This window comes from Aedes aegypti, chromosome 2 (genome assembly GCF_002204515.2).
Source record: "Aedes aegypti strain LVP_AGWG chromosome 2, AaegL5.0 Primary Assembly, whole genome shotgun sequence".
NCBI lineage: Eukaryota > Metazoa > Arthropoda > Insecta > Diptera > Culicidae > Aedes > Aedes aegypti.
Genome location: NC_035108.1, coordinates 218808740 through 218831170, shown reverse-complemented (window position 1 = coordinate 218831170; position 22431 = coordinate 218808740). Strand labels below are relative to the sequence as shown.

Genomic DNA, 22431 nt, shown 5'->3' with positions numbered 1-22431 from the left:
GTTGAGAAGCAGGCTTTTTTAGCGTCAGAAAGAAGAAGAAGAAAATTTTTTATGGTAATTATTTGCACTTAAAAACGTCCAAGCTGTCGGGCACATATGACGTAAATTTACATGATTTTTTAGGAAAGCTGCTTATGCAGACTGAATATTTTGACGTTTCCATTTTAGCTCTAGGAATAAAATGAATGATTCCAGTTATTTAAAATAAATTAGTTCCATGTTACCAACCTTAACAAAAAACATTGTTCAAGCATCATTTGAAGGAGGGCTGTGTGATTTCAAAAGTGATAGTGTATATGTTAGGTAAAGTGAGTGAAAGAGGTTGGAGGGAGTCTCTAAAAAAATAATTTAATTTTCGAGCCTAGTACACGACTCTGACAACGGCCTTAGTGAAGGTTGAATTATGCGTAACTGTCAAAGGATACAAACTGTAGTGGAATAAAATGATATAGTTCTCAATTGGGTTTTCATTTTTTTATAGGTATTCCACTAAATAATTCGAAGGTTTATTATTATTTTCAATTTTAATTTTTATTGCATTATTATTTTTGAGGAAAAATCCCACATAATTTAGGAGGATATAAACAAACATAGCAAAACAAAGACGATTGATTGAGCCAATTAGTTTTCAAGTTATTCACACATGTATGTTTACCCATTTTTATATGACGTGGACTAGTTCTTGAATAATCTCGATAAACGTCATCGTCACGTTGCATTGAATCTTAGAGAGAATATGAAGTATTTTTATCTCTCGTACATTGTTCTCGTTCCATTAATAAAAAAAAATCATATTAATTAAAGCACATTATTTTTTTAAATTTCAATGTGCATTAAAAAATAACATAATTATTTCTGAATTTTTGGGTCACCCTATCTCACGAAAGAGCACCCTAATGACGAAATAAAAAAATACGGGTCCAAAATTTTTTAAAAAGGCATGATTTGAACAACTTTCTAAACAAATATAAAAAAATATTTTTTTTTCGAACATCGACCGCCTTGGGGACGGACCAGCACAATTGTGCTGGTCTGAATTTGACCCTAAAAAGTTCATGGAGTGATAGAATAGCCAAAATAAAGAATTTTTTGTTCTACGAGATGATGAGTTTATAAGGTAAATTTTGAAATAATCACTCAAATATGGTCCGTCCCGAAAGGGATATAGAGGTTTGCAAAATATGCCTCACACGAGTCTTTAAAAAAATTTCGAAACCGTTCAACATTCAGAAGAAAGTTTCGTGATTAAGAGGTCAAAAGAAATTCTGCCGATAAAAATGCACCCATACATATGTGTAGTGTAAATACGGCTTCCCATTTAATTTGTATTGACATTTTCTCTTAGGCTGGCCAAAACCGGTGATTTACCCTAAGTGAAACTTTACACATGTAAGCATTGCATAAAGCAAAAGGTGATTTCCTTATGCGTACATTTTGGTTGTCTGGGGTATCCTTTGAGAAAAATTTGAAATATACCTTGAATAACAAAAAACTTGCAGAGATTCTTCTGAAGTAAAAATACTTTCCTGGAACTCTGTCAAAATTCCTTAAATTCTTGGATTTTTCGATAAACTCCTTATTAGCGAAATCTTAAAGAAATCTTGCAAGAATATTTAAAATAATTCTGGATAAAATAGTGGAATCGCTAAGGAGTTTCTGGACTCATACACAAATTAAGTAACGCTCCAAGGGGGGGAGGTGTTGTGGTCAAGCCAAGCGCGGCAAGCCTTACAAAATTTTCGAAGGACTCATACAAAAAACGTGACAAAGGGGGGAGGGGGTCGAAAAAAGTCGAAATTTTACGTGATATAATTTATGTACCATCCTTCTGGAGAAATCACTGCTTTTATCATTTGAAAACCTTTATGTAGTAATTGACGAATCCAAGAAGGGCTCCCTTAAAAATATGAAGCACGAATCGAAAAAGATTAGAACACTCGCCTCTCACGCCGAGGACCTGGGATCGAATCCCATCCCCGACATAGTCACTTATGACGTAAAAAGTTATAGTGACGACTTCCTTCGGAAGGGAAGTAAAGCCGTTGGTCCCGAGATGAACTAGCCCAGGGCTAAAAATCTCGTTAATAAAGTCAAACCAACCAACCAATCTTTTGAGACGAATGCACACAAAAATCCACAGATAAATCTCAAGGGTTATATTAGAAATAAAATAATTCGTGGAAGAATGCTTAAAGTTATTGATAAAAGAATACTTTAGAAAACCACGATATACCTTGACCAAGGGTAATTCAAGAAATCCCTTCAGTGGTTTTCAGAGGACAATGCTCAAAGGTCTTCTCAGTGGAATTCATGCTCGAAACCTTGATAAATTCCTAGTATGATTCCTATAGAAATTTTTGAAGAATCCTTGAAAACATCCGGGTAGAATGTTTTAGAACCTCTGTGGCAATTTTTTGAAAGTCCCTTAATGCATTGACGTCTATAGAGGAACACCAGATAGATTATTACTAGCAATATTAAAGTTCATTCGAGAAAAATTCCTGGTGTTATTGCTTAGAATATTTTGAAAAGTTTCTACATGAAAGTGCTAAATTCCTGAAAAAATTCCTGAACAAATTCTTGGAAATATTTCCTTGTTTTTTTAACGAAATCTAATTTTATTGGTAAAATTCAGTGAACAATTTCATATAAATTACCAGGAGAAATTTATAAAGAAATATCCAGATGAATTATTTAAGGTAACCCGAGAATAAATGTGGATGATTTCTGGTAGATATTTTTGGATGATTAAAAAAATATGACTGTATTAATTTTGATTCGCAGTCATTTAAAAAACAAATGGTAAAATTAACTTTTTTTTGTAATAAAATGTTTGTACCCAAGTTCGTATCCTAAATATTTTCCACAGTCTTGAGACTCCCAAGTGGTCTCGAACATAAAAAAAAATATTTGCATTAATCTAAAAATAAAAAATCGAAATATTTGACTTACTTTTTCTACAAAATGTATGATTACACAGCGTAACAAAAATGACATTTTTGCGTGTCTTGTGGGGTTGCTGAATCTGGTGCCATTCTCAGAAATGTTCCAGCACGTCACAATTTTCAGCTACAGGTCGCCAATGTTGTATAAAACACTGGTTTTATTAATGTTTACATGAAATTTAAAGTACAATTTATCATACTTTTTTGTAATCTAATCCACCAAACATGCAAAATAAAACTTGAACTTTCATTTCAGACATAATTTGATTGAAATTGCGCGATTAAATTTCGATTGAACCGATTTTTTTAACATGCTTGCAGTCTCCATACAAAATTCTTCGTTTCTTCTATAAAAATAAAATAAAAAAATAACTTTTCCGTATCGAAAGTATTACAAACTTTGATGATAAGTAGGGTAACGGTCGTATTTTGGACCCCCTAAGGAAGAGATTTTAGTTTTGTGTCCCAATTAATTATATGCACAGCGTAACCAAGTCAAATAACATGTCAAAATGTAGAGAAAAACTTCCTCTACGAGATAAAAAATACCCAAATGGCCTACATGAAAAAAACGTCGATAATAATTGAATTGTGAAGCACTGTTTTTCATTATTTTGGACACACCAATACATTTTGGACCCTCAAAGTATATATTTTGGACCACCGGCATTTTTTATCGTTTGGTGACAAAGTCTATGACACTGGATGTATAATATGCTTGCTCATAGTCTAATCAATCGATCGACAATGGAAAACCAAAAAAAAGTCTACGTTTTTTGTACAGAAATTAAAAAAAAACGTTTTTGTTTACATTTGAAACTTTCTGACGGCTTCAATTTCTGTGTGTAACGTTCTGTAACGGTTGCATGGATGCACCGATTGAATTAAATTAATTTCAGATAAAATAAAAACATTTTCTTTGTACAAACGGTTGATGCAAGTGCGGAATAGTCCTATCTTCCTAAATAGCATGCAAATTGAGTTGGTCTTTCGATTTAAATTGAGAAATTTGCAGGAAAATGGCCAAGGGGGTCCAAAATATATAGGGGTCCAAATTATATTGGTTACCCTATTGTTATACACATAAAGTTTGAATTCTGTGGCAAATTAAGCGAATATATTGCCTTACAAGCTGGCAAACTTGCATGCAAGTTGGCTGAAATAGTCATTTTTTGCATTTCTACAGTGAATATCTAAAAAATTAGACGTGCTATGAAATTTCTGAAAACGGCAATGGATTCAGCAACCCTGAATTAAGTGAATAGCGGTATTTTGGTGCTGGATACAAAAACGTGTTCCGCAGTGTTATGGAAATACCTCAAACGTTGAAATTATAAAAAAGGTCATTTTTAGACTTTAAGTCATGAAAATTTACTATTGAGAAGGTCTCTGTATCATTTCTAAATTAAATGACAATGAGATGGTTCAGATAGGAAGAAAATATGTACAAGTTGAAAGCTCACCAATACTCTAGATTTTTGGAGCCCTACAAAACTGGGTAGATTAGATTATAAATCAGAATTCATGAAGTATTATATAGATGTAAATATTTATGAATTCAAAGACGTAATTAGACTCAACATCTCCAAAATTGATATCTGAGCCTACTTAAATATCTACAATAGGGCCGCGTTTAGCTATTAGAAGACTCAGTTCTCTCATGCGTGAAATCGATCGAACAACAAGGAAAATAACTTACAAAACAAATATTTGTGAAGGCCCCTGAAATATGGGGGCCCACAACCACGGTTTCCCCGGGCCCTTGGCTCGCTTTAAACCTAGCTTCAAAATATTAAAAAATAAGGGACAATCAAGGGGCCCCTGTACATCGTTGATCCAAATTTACACCAATCCTTCCTTACTCATTCTCATTTTTGGATCCTACAAATTGTCAGTTTCCTACGATCTATGTCGAACTTCTAATGCTATGGAAATCTTCACTGCTATATTGGGGCCCCTAGGAGCTGGGGGCCCACCCGGTTCGGACCGCACCCCCCTAGCTACGTTACTGAGTGTATTATGTCCGTTGTTAAAAAAAAAATGGTTTACAAACGACTCCGTTTTCGGGCGTTTCTTAATCGTACGACACGTAATGTACTACATTGTTTTGTATGTTTTTTTTCTACGTCGGTTTTTCGAATAATGCTTTATTTAAAAATGCACCGCTTCAAACAGCTTAATTGTACTTACCTCGAAGGAATTGGCCGAGATTAAACATAATGGTGGTGCCGCTCGTATATGGAAATCCTCCAGGAACTGAGCCTGTGCGCCTTGGGTAGAGTTGTTGACTAGCAGGTTCACTCGGTTCGTTATCATATTTTTGTCATCAAATGATATTTCCTCCGCGTATCCGGAATACAGCTGCGTTACTTTAGTTTTGAAAAAGTTTTGCAGTTTGCCGAGATTTTCATCGCTGAACAGCATCCGCACGAAGTAGGAGTTGGAGTTCTCTTCCTCTATCGACTGAGAAATGGTTCGGAATGTAACGTGTGGGTTGAACGAAGTCATTTCGTCCAGGCCGATCAACTTATTTATCTGATCGGCTGTTTTGCCGCGTGCTCCCAAGTGAAGCATCGACATCATGGATATTGCGGAGAATGGAGAGAATGAGAAGCTTTTTGTTTGCTCAAATTCTCTCTGGGTTGTAATTGATTGGTACATGTCAAGGCCAATTCGGTTACAAAGTTTAAAAAAGTTATTCATTTCACTGTTCTCCTCATCGCCATTCTCATCAGATTCTTCAGGGAACTCTGACGACTCTTCTGTTAGTAGTATGTCGAAGGTATTTAGTTGATCACTGAATGATGTATTGCGACGTGCTTCTGGTTCACCAAGTTTTTGGAAGAGGTCATTGGTGATACGATTTCCAGCATCCTCTGTCGATGCAGCCTGACTGTCTTGTTTGAGCTCATTGGTGATCGTCAAGAAAGACTGGAACACGTCATGTTCCGCAATTTCTGAATTTTGAACTGGTTGAGGCTTTTTCAATGGTTTCAGTATAGATGCAACCGTCGCTGTTTCACCCACATAGCTGGTCATATTCTTGCTGTTTACCGACAGTAGACCTAGAAGATTTTCAACGTCCACGTGCTCCGCACTGTTTGCATGGGGCACCGGATTGGCTTGTCGCAGAATCATTTCCGCTATGGAGACAAATTCGTTTGAGGATGGTTGTTGTGCAATTTGAGATGGTGAAGGTTTGACCTTTGAAGGAGTCAATTTCAACCTAGTGGTAGTAGCAGTCGTAGAAGCAGTGGTACTAGCGGTTGGCTTGGCCGTCGATGGTAAACGTGTAGTGATAGTAGTCTTTGGTGGATCCGTTTCTTTAGTTGAAGGCTCCCATGAAATAGTGACCTTATTTATTGGCTTGACTTTATTCACGATATCGAACAGATTCGTGGTGGTGTATTTCTCAGTCACGGCAGTAGTGTCGAGCAGTTCAGGCAAGTTTGAGTAAGGTGCTTCTGTTGTAATTTCGTTGCTTTCGATAATAGCATCGGTGAACGCTTGTGAAGTGGTAGAATCGAATGTTTCGGTAGAATATTGTTCAACCTCTTCTTCAGCATCTTCATATTCATCTGCTGGATTTTCATTTGAGTCGGTCACCGCATTTTGCTGTGGATATTGTTGCATACTTGATTCCTCGTTCATATTCTCATCCTTAAGAAGTTCCAAAATCATGTAGAAGGCGTTCTGGGTATCTGAGAGGGTAGTTGCCTCTGGTTTATTCGTTGTTTCGAATAATGTACTGATACCTTCATTGTGAGATTGTGTATCTACTGTAGTCTTGAAGTCATGCGAATTGAGTTCAGTAGTGGTTTCTTTTTCAGTGATTTTATCAAATTGATTTGTGTACATATCAAGTTTTGTCTGATAATCATTTTTTGTAGTGTAGTGTGGTGATACTGAATCGTCATCGAATGTGGTGAAAATAGTATGTGGAGCGGATTGAGTGACTGTTTCTTCACTTTGGGTTGTGGTTGTTTCAAATGTATTAGTGCTGGGCAACGTAAAAGTTATAATCTTTTCCGCGTATTGTTCATCTGTTTGAAGTCCATCAGAGTAATCTGACAGGTTTTTATTTGATATAAACGATATTACTTCATCTGCGCTTTGATGCAATGTGCTAACCTGAGCTGATTCTGTAGTCTCCATTGTAGTCTCTTTCTGATTGCTAAGGTTGTTGTTCAATAAGAATGACATTAACAGATTTTCATCTGTTTGATGCGTTGTGCTGAATTGCGTTGTTAATTCTTCCGTTTGATGGGTTGTGCTTTCAACAGCCTTTTCCGTTGGCTCAGTTGACCTAATTACCATTTCCGTTACATTTTCTATTAAAAGTTGTGGAGTTACGTCCGTAGCTTTCTCAGTTTCTACTAAAAGTTGTGGAGTTGCGTCTGTAACTTTCTCAAAATCTATTAAAAGTTGTGGAGTTACGTCCGTAACTTTCTCAGTTGCAAATGTTAAGTGATTAACTTGTTTTGTAAATTCTTCTAGTAACATCGGAGTGTTTTCTGTTTGTTTTTCAGTAGAAACTTCTAGTTCTTCTGTTAATAAAATTGGTGTATTCTCCGGTACATTTTCAGTAGAAGTTGTAATATGATCAACTTCCTTGGTATTTTCTTCTAGCAGTACAGGAATATTTTCTGTAACACTTCCATCTAGCAATTGTGGTGTACTGTCTGGAACATTTTCAGTGGATTCAGTGAGATTTTTCAACAACATTAATATAGTTGCGGTTGAATTATTATCAAATGGAGTTGGCGTAATGTCTGTAACTCCTACGTAAGATGTTGTAGGTTTATCAGGTAATACGGACGAAGAAACTTTCTCAGTAGTTTTGACATTCAATAACTGAGGTATATTCTCCGTTGTTTTCTGAGTTGAAGTGGATATTTTATCTGTAACACGTTCTTCTTGGTGATGTAGGGTAGTTTTCGTTGTCGTTTCCGTTGTTTTCAGCTGTGTCGTACTTTCTGGCGTAATATTTTGTTTGACATCACAATTGGGACAGCTCATTACAGGCTGCTTAGGATCTGTTACACTGTCCTCATCTTCATCAGGACTAGAAATTTCAAAACTCAGTACAGCGGGAACGTATTCAGGTTCTTTGTCTGCGGATTCATACGGCGTTACATCCGCTATATTGTTATTAACATTGTTTTCTGCGTTTTGATTTTCTTGGTGTTTTGAAAGCAACTCTGTGTTCAGGACGTTCTTTATGCTGCTAACAATATTCGTTATTATTCCGTGAGGAGATTCAAGTCTATCAAAAACACTTTGTTTGATATTATTACCAGCAACAATGCTTTGAATTTCCTTCGATGTCATCAACCTTTTTATAATATTGCCTTGATTATTGATGGTGAAATATTCGTATTTGTCCGGGTTAAGTAGATTTATTGGGCTCACTAAATGTTGGTGCGGGGAATGCAGTTTAATGTGACCAGGAGAATATCTAAAATTAAACATGAAAATAAAGATTACTACAGTAGAAGTTGTAAATCATTTTTGATATCACTGGGGACGTTACGATTTTTTTTAATTTACCAGAAAATCCGATTGTTTATATTCACAAAAAATAGGGGAAGGAGGAGAAATCAGGGTGTAGTTTCCGTAATCATCGATATATTGTCAATACTTCAACTGATATGTGTAGAAGTACTTGGAGTAAATACATCTGCTTAATGAAAGTGAAACAAATAAGCATTACTTTGCGCTTGCACAAAAGGTGTAGAAAAAAAATTAAAATTTGATAAAGTGTTCCTCTAGGAATGTTTGAAATAAATATAAAGCAAAACCATCAGGGATTTTTCAAGGTATTTTTTTTAACTAGACTCAGAATTACTACAGCGCTTCTTCCAGGAATTTAGCTAGAGCAGTGGTGCTCATCCTGCGGCCCGCTGGCCGCATGTGGCCCTCGAAGCCCAAGATTGCGGCCCGCAGAGCACCACTTGTAAAATGAGATTCCGTATTAATTTTTGAAAATGAATTATCCTTTCACAAAATATTCAAATCATAAATTTGAAACGGACTCATATTCAGTATTTTATGAAAACATAGATTTTTTCCAAATAAATCATGTTGATTCCTTTGAAGAATCCCTCAAAGAATTCTTGAAGGAATCAGGAGGAATTTTTTAATGAACATCTGAAGAAATTCTCGAAAGCATTCCTTAAGGAACAACTAGATGGAACCCTTGAATGATGGAATATTTGAAAGACTTCCTAAAGAAATTTCAGAATTCACTGGTGAAATCATTTGAGAAGTCGTGAAGGTATTGTGAGAATTTCTGGAGGATTTCCAGCAAGAACAATTGAAAGAATCACATAATATAGTTTCCTTGCAGAATCCCCCAAGAAATTTCTTGAGAAATCTCTGGAGGGTAGATTATCTGGATTTTTGCCTAAGTAATTCAAATAGGTATAATGCATAAGCAAAAGTGCACAATATTTTGTAAGTGCTACCAAAACCTAGGAAAAATTATGACTTCATATTATTAAAGAATTGATGAGATAATTTGCAAGTATTTCACAATCATCCTTTCCAATCGTTGTTGAAGCAAATGTTAATCGAATACTTCCAATAATCGACTATAAGCCAAAAATAATGAATGCTTTCACAAAAGTTAAAAAAAATCTGATGACGATTCTGGATCTGCGATAAATATTTTGATATCACTAATAATATTCGTCATTAAAATGATTTTTACATGACAGACTGAAAGAAAATTTAAAAACGTCCATAGGTCGTATTTTTATTTTTATTGTAAATAATCTCTAATTTTGCTTCGTACCGTTAAAACTAATGAAACCTTTCGAGCAAGAAAAAGTAAAAGTAATCAGAAGGAATAAATCTGTTTCAAAATAACTGGGAAAATCTTCTTCTTTATTTTTGAATCAATTGAGATTAGGCGCATATTAATTTTTAAAGAAACATTTGAATTACCCTTGCGGCCCGCAGCGCTGATGGCATATTGTGATTTGGCTCGCAATATCTGCAGCTTGAGCACCACTGGGCTAGAGCATAGGCCTTCCTTAGACTAGTGGTTAGAGTCCGCGGCTACAAAGTAAAGCCATGTTTGAGGTGTCTGGGTTCGATTCCCGGTCAAGCAAGTAAGTTTATAATTTCACTTCTTTTGATTATTTTTAAAAAGTTGAAATAAAATTGAAGTTCAAATGAAAGTTGACTCATCCCTTTTAGTTTTAAGATATATATTGCACTTACCTGTGTTTGACGTCAATCCGGCTTCTTGGACTATCGCATCTATTCAATTGTGAACATTGCAATAGCAAAGCAACGAATAACATATAATGCAGCATGTCTAAAAGAACAAGAAAAGTAGACGAATGAAATATTTGAGTTACAGCTAAATCAACTTTAACATGTATCAACTTGGGTGTGGTTATGTTCAATTTATGTTTGATCAATTTGAATATGACACACAGCATTCAGGTAAGCGATTTCTCCTGAATTGTGAAACCTATGGTATTCAAGTACAATGTACCGTACCAGTCAAGCTAAGGCCTGGCTGTACATAGGAGACGTCTCTATTCGACTCGGTCCATGGCTGCACGCCGCCAGCTACGCATTCTGCGAAGGGTCCGCAAATCATCTTCAATTTGATCGCTCCATCTTGCTCGTTGCGCACCACGTCGTCTTGTGCCGGTCGGATTGCTTTAGAGAACCACTTTCACTGGGTTGTTTTGCGACATTCTGGTGACAAGCCCGAACAACCCGAACCTCCCAAAAATTTGCGAGGTGGACCATGGTTGGTTCTCCAGCAGATGGTGCAATTCAAGCGTGTGCTGTAATAAGAGCGTAAGTCGCATGATCGATTTCTCTTCATCGATCCTCTCTTCTGTGAATAAAAGTGACAATATGCAAATTTGCCAGCATTTTTCCACCTTAAAAGTTTGTCCGGGAAACCGTATTCGTTCATAATCTGCCATAGCCGATCTCGATTAATTGTATCATAGGCCGATTTAAAATCTATGAACAATTTTTTTCGCGACATTTCTGCAACACTTGGTGGATTGTGAATATCTGGTCCATTGTTGCACGTTCGCCCATAAATCCTGCCTAATATTGCCCAACGCATTATCTAGCAATTGATGATAGACGGCGACATAAAATTTGGGAGAGTACCTTGTAGGCGGCACTCAATTGTGATCGCACAATATTTGGCGCAATCAAACTTGTGGCCCTTTTTGTAGATAGGACACACAAAACCTTCCATCCACTCCTTCGGTAATACTTTCTCCTTCCAAATCTTAGAAATAACCCAGTGGAGTGCTCTTGCCAGTGCATCTCTACCGTATTTTAGCAGCTCGCTCGATAGTTGACCTACTCAGCTTTGTTGTTTTCCAAACGTTCAATCTCCGTTTCTACCTCTTGGAGATCTTCCAACGTTATTTCCATACCATCTTCACTACTGGCCATATCACCATCAAGGTCGTCGTAGTGCTGCAACCATCTATCGACCACCTAACGTTCGTTCGTGATAAGATTTCCGTCAAGATATCTGAACATTTCGGCTTGTAGCACAAAAGGCTTTGCGCGAACGCTTCAGCTTCTCATTAAACTTTCGTGATTCCTTAGCGCGGATCAGTGAATCAAATTTTCATCAGAATAGATGAAAAACAAACAACAAAGCAAGCTCGCTCACAACCGTTTGTCACAACTGTTGCGGATAAGGACACAATCAAAAGCAAAATTGTCACGACAATCTTAGAGCACAACATTGTTGCAACCTATTCAACTCGCAATTAATCAGTTATTTTAAACATAAAACCAAATTTGTTTATAGATGCTGTTTGATAATGTGTCAATGTTTACCAACACGGAGAAAGTTCTCGAAAACTGCAATGCGAAGCCTAGAAAATCGCTGCGCACGTGGTGATTAATCTTTGTCATATTCTGTTCAAGTGATGACAAACTGATGTTGCGGAATAAAATTGTTGCAACAAGAATAGAAGGTGACAATGTCTTTGTTGCTGCGTGTTGGGTGACAATCAGGGCTGCCACATGTACAGATTTCTCTGTATTACACAGATATTTTTATTCTGACACAGATTCAATTTGTATGGAACACAGATTTTTTATCAACATTTTTTGTATGGACACAGATTTTTTTTGTATGGGACACAGGTTTTTTAACCTCGTGGATACAGATTTTCTATCAAATCATCTGGCAGCTCTGGTGACAATTGATTCACTGGCGCGTTTTTCCATCGCTACGCGATCTCGTTCGTCTTGCTGGCGCTTCTTTCATCGGAAGATCGAGTTTTGTCTGTTCCGTGCCTGTTTTTACCGTGTCTCGCTCGCTCTCGTGCGGTGTTGCAGCATTCTCGCCCATGCCGCATTCTTTTCATTCTTCAACTGCTCGTATTCGCCATCGAACTAGTCGTTTCTCTGATTCGGAGCCGCTGAACATATTATTGCTGCTGCGGTGCTACCTATGGCGGATCGGATGTGCCTCCAGCCATCTTCAAGAGTGACGGCGCCAAGCAGCTCTTCCTCTGGTAGGGCCACTTCCAACTGCTACGCGTATTCTTGGGCTACTTCTGAGTCCCATAGCCGCTCGATGTTGAGCAGAGGCGTTCGGCTTCGACGCAAGTTGATCCCCGTCGAAAGTTTTGAGCGCATACAGACAACAACTAAGTAGTAACTTTTTTAAGTCTATGGTAGTAGTAAGAATCTATATTCGCACTGCAGTATGTGCGAACATTGGTGATGTCGGAGAAGAATTTTCCGTCGATTAGAACGTGGTCGATTTGGGTTTCGGTTCGTTTATCGGGTGATATCTAGGGCGATATCTTTGCGGGAGAAGATGGTGCTTCTGACTAACATACCACGAGAGGCTGCAAAGTTGACGCATCGTTGGGCGTTGTCGTTCGCTTTGGCGTACGGCTGTTCAGCCCGATTACCGGTCTGTACATCTCCTTTCGTCCTACCTGTGTGTTCATGTCACCAACAACGATTTTTACGACACGTGGCGAGCATCCGTTGTATAACTGCTTCAGCTGCGCGTAAAACATCTCCTTCTCGTTGTCGGATCTCCCTTCGTGTGGACAGTGTACGTTGATAAAGCTGTATTTGAAGAAACGGCATTTTATCCTTATCTTGCTTATCCTTGCGTTGATCGGCTGCCACCCGATAACGCGTGGCCACATCTTTCCAAACACAATCAAGCCAGTTCCTTGCTCGTTTTCGGACAAACATTTCAAAAGGGCATTGGTAAACATTGGCTTTGCAAGACGCTGTTGAGCTCAATTCAACTCCATCACGCTCACCAGATAGCCGTAGCGGTGAACAAGCAGCTATTCAGCAATACCAAGCTGAGGGTCGTGGGTTCGAATCCCACTGATCGAGGATCTTTTCGTAAAGCAAATTTTCTTGACTTCCTAGGGCACAAAGTATCTTCGTACCTGCCACACGATGTACGCATACAAAAATGGTCAAACGGCAAAACTGTGGAAGTGCTCATAAGAACACTAAGCTGAGAAGCTTTGTCCCAGTTGGGATGTTACGCCAGAACGAAGAAGAAGAACGCTCACCAATACTACTATCAAGAAGAGCTAACACCAATCTTACTGATAAAGGTGTTAGTTTGCGTGAGCGGGCTAAAAAGGGCTCAACAGCAACGTTTCTAAAAAAAGGCTCAAGACCTCTTGGGCCCTTTTCAAACGTTTGTTCAGATTTGTGGGGGTCGAGCTTTGTTAGAAGATAGCCATATTTGTTACATTTGGCCTGAATGCCCTTAATGTGATTTTTGAAAGTAAAATTCTTATCTAGCATGTGCCCTAGGTATTTAACTTCATCTGACCAATTTATTGGAACCCCTCTCATCGTGACAACATGTCTACTTGAAGGTTTCAAATAAAGGGCTTTTGGTTTATGTGGGAATATTATTAGTTGAGTTTTGGAAGCATTTGGAGAAATCTTCCATTTTTGCAAGTATGAAGAAATATATCCAAACTTTTTTGCAATCGACTACAGATGACACGCAGGCTTCGTCCTTTGGCGGAGAGGTCTGTGTCATCCGCAAACAAGGATTTTTGACATCCCTGAGGTAACTCAAGTAAGTCAGATGTGAAAATATTGTATAATATTGGTCCCAAAATGCTGCCTTGGGGAACACCAGCTCATACAGGAAGTCTTTCAGATCTGGAGTTCTGATAATTAACCTGAAGTGTACGATTTGACAGATAACTTTGAATTATTCTAACAATGTATGTTGGAAAATTAAAGTTTTTAAATTTTACGATCAAACCTTCATGCCAAACACTGTCGAATTCTTTTTCTATGTCAATAAGAGTAGCCAGTAGAATAGCCTTGAGATTTGTTGGAACGGATCAAATTTGTTACACGTAAAAGTTGATGAGGGGTCGAATGTTCATGGCGGAAGCCGAACATTGGCAAAACTTGAATTTTCGTTGATGTGGGCCATCATTCTGTTCAAAATAACCTTTTCAAAAAGTTTACTGATGGAGGAAAGCAAACTGATTGGACGATAGCTAGAACACAGACAAACAGACGTAACAGTTAGAAAAAATTTCTTCAAATTCCATCGCCCAGTTTACACCATCATCATCTGGTGAGCATGTTACACGAAAAGGCGTTTCGTGCAACAAGACCGGCAGATGGCGGTAGTGTGAAACGTCAAACGCGAAGAAGAACGATGTGCGCGTCTCTGGGTGTGAGATTTGTAACATAGCGAATTTGAAATGATTGTTGAATGAGTGGTCGATGGAAATTTTGTCAGTGTTACGTCTGTTTGTCTGTGGCTAGAAGCTTTTGCAGGATTTTTGTCTGGTTTTAAAATTGGAACAACCTTAGCATTTTTCCATTTGTCAGGAGAATATGCTAATCGAAATCATTTGTTGAATATATCAACTAAAAATGATAAGCTACTTTCTGGAAGTTTCTTGATGAGGATGTAGAAAATTCCATCATCGCCAGGAGCTTTCATATTTTTAATTTTTTTAAAATAGTTCTCACTTCTTCCAAATCAGTCTCACAGGCATTTTCGAAAACGTTCTCTTGATTGAGAATATTTTCGAAGTCCTGAGTAACTTGATTTTCAATTGGACTAGTAAGTCCTAAATTAAAATTGTGCGCACTTTCAAACTGCATAGCAAGTTTTTCAGCTTTTTCGCAATTAGTTAGTAATGATTTGTTTTCCTCTTTCAATGCCGGTATTGGCTTCTGAGGTTTTTTCAAGATTTTAGATAATTTCCAAAAGGGCTTAGAGCCAAGGTCCAATTGAGAAATTTTATTTTCAAATTTTTTGTTTCTTAAATCTGCAAAACGTTTCTTGATTTCTTTCTGCAAATGCTGCCATATAATGTTCATAGCAGGATCGCGAGTGTGTTGAAATTACCTTCTCCTCACGTTTTTAAGACGGATCAAGAGTTTAAGATCATCGTCCATAATCACGGATTTTTTGAATCCATTTTGGAATTGCAATGCTCCTGGCTTCAACAATGGCATTTGTTAAAGTTTCAAGAGCACTGTCAATATCAAGTTTAGTTTCTAAAGAAATGTTAACATCAAGATTAGAGTCAACATACGTTTTATATATATTCCAGTCGGCTCGTAAATAATTGAAAGTGGAGCTGATAGGATTTAGAATCGCTTCATGGGATATTTGAAATGTAACAGGAACATGATCAGAATCAAAATCAGCATGAGTAAGTAATTGGCTACAAAGATGACTAGAGTCGGTTAAGACCAAGTCAATCGTAGATGGATTTCTAGAAGAGGAAAAACATGTAGGGCTATCAGGGTATTGAATTGAGAAATATCCTGAAGAGCACTCATCAAATAAAATTCTGCCGTTGGAATTACTTTGAGAATTATTCCATGACCGATGTTTGGCATTAAAGTCACCAATGACAAAAAATTTTGACTTATTGCGAGTCAATTTTCGCAAGTCAGTTTGGAGCAAATTAACTTGCTGTCCAGAGCATTGAAAAGGCAAATAGGCAGCTATGAAAGTATATTTACTAATCTGTCAACAGAAACACCTAAAGTTTCAAAAACTTTAGTTTCAAATGACGTAAACAGTTGATGTTTTATACGCCTATGAATGATGATTGCAACTCCCCCACATGCCCCATCAAGTCGATCATTACGATAAACAAAAAAGTTAGGATCTTTTTTTAGTTTGGATCCAGGTTTTAAATAAGTTTCGGTAATAACTGCTATATGTACGTTATTAGCTGTAAGAAAATTAAACAGCTCGTCCTCTTTACCATTCAGAGAACGAGCATTCCAATTCAAAATATTTAAATTATTATTTGGATCCATTAGAAAAACGTAATCCAATAACAATTTGATTTGTAAATTTTACACCTACTTGGACTGCTTCAGTCATAGTGGTGGCTTTGAACATTGCATCAATCATTAGATTCAATTGTTCAGTTAGAAAATTAAAATCAGAGGCAGACATATCACTTGAAGTGGGTACATCTGATGATTTCCCATTAGAACTTTCGGTAGACGAAGAAGCGGAGTAGGAATTATGAATGAGCATGATTATGATCTTCTTGATGGGTATGATTCCTAGTCAAGCGATCGTTAACTGAAAAATGAGCATTGTTCGATACTCTACCAGGCAAATTCCGGAAACGACCGTTATCGTAACGGATATTATCTTTCATCTGTCTGGCAAGCGCCTCAATGACTCTTTTGCGTGAAGGACAATCCCAAAAATTTGACTTATGATTGGCCCCGCAATTAGAGCATATGAACTGCATATGGTGGTATCTTCCTTCACTGGACAGACGTCCTTAGCGTGAGAAGAACCTCCACAAATCATGCATTTAGCATCCATGCGACAATTTTTTGTACCATGACCCCACTTTTGGCACCGACGGCACTGAGTGGGGTTCTGGTAATTTCCTCCAGGTTTCTGGAAATGTTCCCACGTCACACGGACATCGAACATAAGTTTTGCTTTTTCTAAAGCTTTAATATTATTTAGTTCTTTTTTGTTAAAGTGAACTAAATAATATTATTGAGAAAACCCTTTCCGAACAATAGCAGATTGGGTTCTCTTTTTCATAATGATTACTTGGATTGGGGAAAATCCAAATAAATCATTCAAACTATGTTTGACCTCTTCAGGTGACTTATAGTCACTTGAGAGACCTTTCAAGACAACTTTGAACAAACGTTCAGTTTTGTCGTCATAAGTTAAAAATTTGTGCTTCTTCTCTTCAAGATGTTTGAGAAGAAGTTCGCGATCTTTAAGAGTTTCCGGCAAAACGCGACAGTCTCCTTTCTTTGCGATTAGGAAGGAAACCTTGATTCCCCTAATGGAGTTCAAGATCTCCTGCCTAAATCCCCCAAATTCGGAACAACTGACCACGATAGGCGGCACTCTTTGCTTCCTCACTTGAATCAAAGAGCCTGGGCTAGAGGCTGCTTCGATTTGGTGTTCGGAAAATTTGTCTAGAGCATCGAACTGATTGCTCATTTCGATACAATTATTCATTTCTCCCGCTGTGGTGATCTCCAGGTGTATCGGTATGGAAGGCTGTGCTGGAAGTAGGTGCCACGAATGGCCATATTCTTGGAGGCGGCGAAATCAATTAGTCGTATGCCGGTTTCGTTCGTCAGCCGGTGAGCGCTGGATTTTCCAATAGTCGGTCTGAATTCTTCCTCCTATAACGATTTTGATGTCGTGGCTTGGTCAGCTGTCGTACTCGCGTTCGAGCTGCGCGTAAGAAGCGTCTTTATCACCATCAGTGCTTCCGGAGTGTGGCTGTGCTCGTTTATTATGCTGAAGTTGAAGAACCGGCCTTTGAGCCTCAACTTGCACATTCTCTCATTGATCGGCCATCACCCGATCACGCGCCTTTGCATATCACCCATCACTATAAAAGTTATTCCCAGCTCGTGTGTTTTGCCGCAGCTCTGGTAGATGGTATGGTTTTTTTTTTTTTTTCTTTTGTTGGGATTTGAACCACTGCGACCATTAAGTTGATCTATTGTGGTATACCCCTGTTTATTTTTCGCATATTTTCAGGACGACAAGTTACTATTGAGAGTAACTGCAGTTGACTGATAGTGCGACGTACCCCAATCTGGTATGATTCTTAAAATGAATTCAACTACCTTATTGGGATTTCCTTGCCAAATTTCAAAAGGACTCAGTATGCCCTTGTTGAAATACTGTCTTCTTTGCGCAAATAGTGCTGAGCATTCACAAAGCAAGTGTTGAGAGGTCTCTATCTCACAGTCGCAAAACCGACAGATATCAGTTGGACTTCGACCCATCTTCTTTAAATGATATCTAGCTGGACAATGTCCTGTAAATAGTCCAATAACTATACAGAATGATTTTTTATTTAAGTTTAGAAGTTTTTCTGTAATTTGTTTATTTGGAGTTATAAACAGTTTAGACTGTCTTGATGTATTTGTACCAATCCAGTTCGACTGTATCATATTACGCTCCCATTTTTTTATTTCCATTTGTATTACACATTTTGAAACTCCACAAAAGGGTTCTGGTCCTAAAAACTGAGTATTCGATCCTCGTCTAGCCAGAAAATCAGCTTTCTCATTTTTTTCGATTCCACAATGGCCTGGTACCCAGTACAGGGACACCTGGTTATTCATAGCCAGTTGCTTCAATACTTGTATGCATTCCCAAACCAGTTTTGATTGGCATGTATAGGATTTTAATGCGTTCAGAGCCGCCTGGCTGTCTGAAAATACGCAAATCCTTGCATGTCTATACTTTCTTCTAAGACATATAGAAGCACACTCTAAGATGGCGTATATTTCTGCAAGGAAAACAGTTGTCCATCGTCCCATTGGTATTGAAACATTAACTCCTGGACCTGTTATTCCAGCCCCTGTGTTATCACTCATTTTAGAACCATCGGTGTAGAACATAATCGATCCTGGTGAAATACTAGGCCCACCCGATTCCCACATTTGGCGGTCTGTTTCAACCACCTTATATGGTATATCTAGGTTTAGGGTTCTTTCCATCCAGTCTTCGTTCATGACTACTAATGGATTAATTTGAAAATCTTTCAGTATACTTAGATGTCCGGAAAGATTTCCTTCAAGAAAGATATTTGTTCTTCGCAGTCTTAGTGCATTCTTTTCAGCTTCCATTTGCACGTGTTGATGTAGTGGAAGCTTATACAGAACTGCCTCTAAGGCCTTTGATGGCGTACTACGCATTGCTCCTGTCATAGCCATGCAGGCCAAACGTTGCAATTTTTCTAGCTTTTTTTGGGCTGTGCTTTGCTTTGTTTTAGGCCACCATACTAGTGCGGCATAAACTACCCTGGGCCTTACAATAACCGTATAAATCCAATGAATCATTTTAGGTTTGAGACCCCATTTTTTACCAAAAGTATTCTTACTCACCCACAGGGCAATAGTGGCTTTGCTTATTACCTGCTCTAAGTGCAAGTTCCAATTAAGTTTATCATCTAGAATAAGTCCTAGATATTTTACACTGGATGCATATTGGACAATACATCCCTCAATTGTTATATTTTCAAAAGTTACTTTCCGTCTGCGAGTGAACGGTACCAAAACGGTTTTCGATGGGTTTATATTCAACCCTTCGTTTTGGCACCACCGCGAAATGCAGTTTAGTGCAGACTGCATTAAATCTGTGATGGTATGTTCAAACTTTCCACGAACTATTATGGCCACATCATCAGCAAAACCGATAACTTCGAAGCCTTGTTCTGTCAATTTATTAAGAATATCATCAACAACAAGCGACCATAATAAAGGCGACAATACGCCTCCTTGAGGACATCCCTTAGTGGTCTTTATTGTTATAGATGATACTCCCAATTCAGCAGATACTTCTCTATTTTTCAGCATTTCCATAATCCAAGCTATAATGCCAGGATCGAAATGCCTATTTTCCATTGACTTTTTTATTGAACTGAATGTCGCATTATCAAAAGCACCTTCTACATCAAGAAATGCTACAAGAGCAATTTCTTTTCTATCGAGAGTACTTTCTATTTTTGTAACCAAATTATGTAGAGCAGTGACTGTAGATTTGTTAGTTTGATATGCATACTGATACCTGTTAAGAGGAATCTTTTGTAGGTATTCTGTTTTGATATATTCATCTATTATCTTTTCCATGATTTTAAGCATAGTAGATGTTAGACTTATTGGCCTAAAAGATTTTGGATTTGTTTTGTATCTTTTTCCTACTTTAGGAATGAAGACAACTCGTACTTGGGTCCATATTTTTGGTACATGGCCTAACATTAAACTTGCTTTGAAAATATTTGTTATAGAATCCAGCAGTATTTCCCCACCCTTCTGAAGCAGTGCAGGAAATATACCGTCCATTCCCGGAGATTTAAATGGCTCGAAAGAGTTCATCGACCATTCAACTTTAGATTTTGTGAAAATGGTATCAGGTATAAGCGAATTATATCTTATAGTCCCGGTCGGCCCATAATTATCGTTAACGTTTATACTTTCTTCATTATCACTTACCACTAAGTTTGATCCTGGGAAATGAGTCTCCATCAACATTTCAAGGGTTTCTTGTGAGTTAACAGTAAAATCGCCATTTGTTTTCTTTAAATTTCCCAGACCATTTGAATGGTCTTTGGAAAGCACTTTTTGCAGTTTAGCTATATCTGGAGTTTTCTCTATGTTTTCACAATAGGATCTCCAGGTTCGTCGTTTTGATTTTCTAATTTCTTTGTTGTACATTGTAAGGGCCTTTTTATATTGGTCCCATTGCCCAGAAATTTTCGCTTTATTGAAAAGTTTTCGCGATTTTTTCCTTAAATTATTTAATGTTTTATTCCACCAAGGAACCTCTCGATTTGAGATTTCTTCCTTGACAGGACAATTAACGTTGTATGCTTGTATTATTTGTTCAGTAATATTTTTTGCAACTCTATCCAATTGCATTGTTGATTGAATTGTAGTATTTAGCAATAAACATTCAGATTGCATTGTTGAAGCATATCTCTCCCAGTTAGTGTTCCTGGGATTTTTATACGCTATTTTAACTATTTCCCCAGCATTGTATTGAAACACTATGTGCTTGTGATCAGATAAAGATTGTTCATCTGAAACATGCCAGTTTTTTATACGCGTCGAAAATATAGGACTGCACATGGTTATGTCCAATACTTCTTCCCTAGCTTTGGTTATAAATGTAGGTTGATTTCCTTTGTTACATAAATCGATGTTGTTCGAAGATATGTATTCAAAAAGGTCTTCCCCTCTTTTATTGATGTTGGTGCTTCCCCAGATTGTATGATGGGAATTTGCATCGCAACCAATGATAAAGTGTTTATTATTAGTTTTACAATAATTAATGAAAGCTGTCAATTCGGGTGGAGGTACCGCCTCCACATCTCCAGGGAAATAAGCTGAAACTACATAAGCTTCAGTTTTGCCCCTAGTTGTGGGTATTTCCATGCGAATCACGACTATATCTTTTGCAATAAACTGTGTTATAGGTACGAATTTTATTCCCCCTTTTATTAAGATTGCTGTCCGAGGATTTGAGTTTCCTTCATCATAAACTAGTTTTCCTATTTGCCCAGCGATTCCAAGAACTCGGTTCTTGTTAACCCAAGGTTCTTGAATAAACGCGACACTAAAATTTTCTTTCAAAAATCTTCGACAAAGTATTCCTGTTGCACCTTTGGCATGGTGAAGATTTATTTGAATAAATTTAACATCAGTATTCATTTTTATAAATGTTCATTAGAGGACTAGTAATTCACTCTTCATGTTTCGATTGTTATTTATATTTTCTGCTGTGCTGGTCTTTTTCAGGCCCAGAAGGCATTTGTTCCTTCGAAGGTTCGGACGAATTCCGGTATTTTATATGTCCAGAACGACTTCGGGCCTTTGGAAGCCCAGATGTGTTCCGGTCCATTGGAAGCCCAGATGTGTTCCGGTCTATTGGAAGCCCAGATGTGTTACGGTCACTCTGAGGCCCAGAACAGTTCCGGTCCTTCGAAGGCCCAGCAGCATTCTGGTCTTTTAGTCGCCCAGAATAATTTTGATCTTTTTGATAGCCAGATTGGTCTTTCGGAAGCCCAAAAGTATTCCGGTCCTTTGAACGCTCTGAAGATTTTTGGTCCATCAGTATTGTGGAGCACTGCTGGTCTTTCGCGAGCCCAGGGCATTGTACATCCACTTGGAGCCCAAAATGGTTCGAGTTCTTAGACGGCCCAGAATAAATTCGGTCATCGAATTTCCCTTGGCTGTTTTCGTTTTTGGGAAGCCCTGTACTCTGAGTGCTTTGGTGGTGATTTTTCGAGGACTTTGCTTCCGGCACTTTACCGTCTGTCCCGCTTGTCACCGGGACACTAAGGCTTTGTTCGGTCCAAGGGTCCACGCTACTTACCGGTTCCAGCTCCTTCGGCTCGTCTCTCGAGATTACCATCCCATCTACCCCAGGTTTGTACATCCCTTTTTTCCGTAGCTTTGTTTGCCCGAACTTGTAGTT

General features: G+C 38.0%; 1 protein-coding gene across 1 annotated transcript in view; it reads right to left on the bottom strand.

Moving 5' to 3' along the window:
• LOC110676379 overlaps positions 1 to 22431 on the bottom strand; it is a 65892-nt gene that overhangs the window by 32262 nt on the left and 11199 nt on the right. Inside the window, exons 2-3 of the mRNA XM_021844032.1 lie at positions 10173 to 10269; positions 5136 to 8403 (exon numbers count right to left, since the gene is read on the bottom strand). Coding sequence (XP_021699724.1) covers positions 5136 to 8403; positions 10173 to 10267 — 3363 coding nt within the window. The 5' untranslated portion in view covers positions 10268 to 10269. The remainder of the gene's footprint in view (positions 1 to 5135; positions 8404 to 10172; positions 10270 to 22431) is intronic.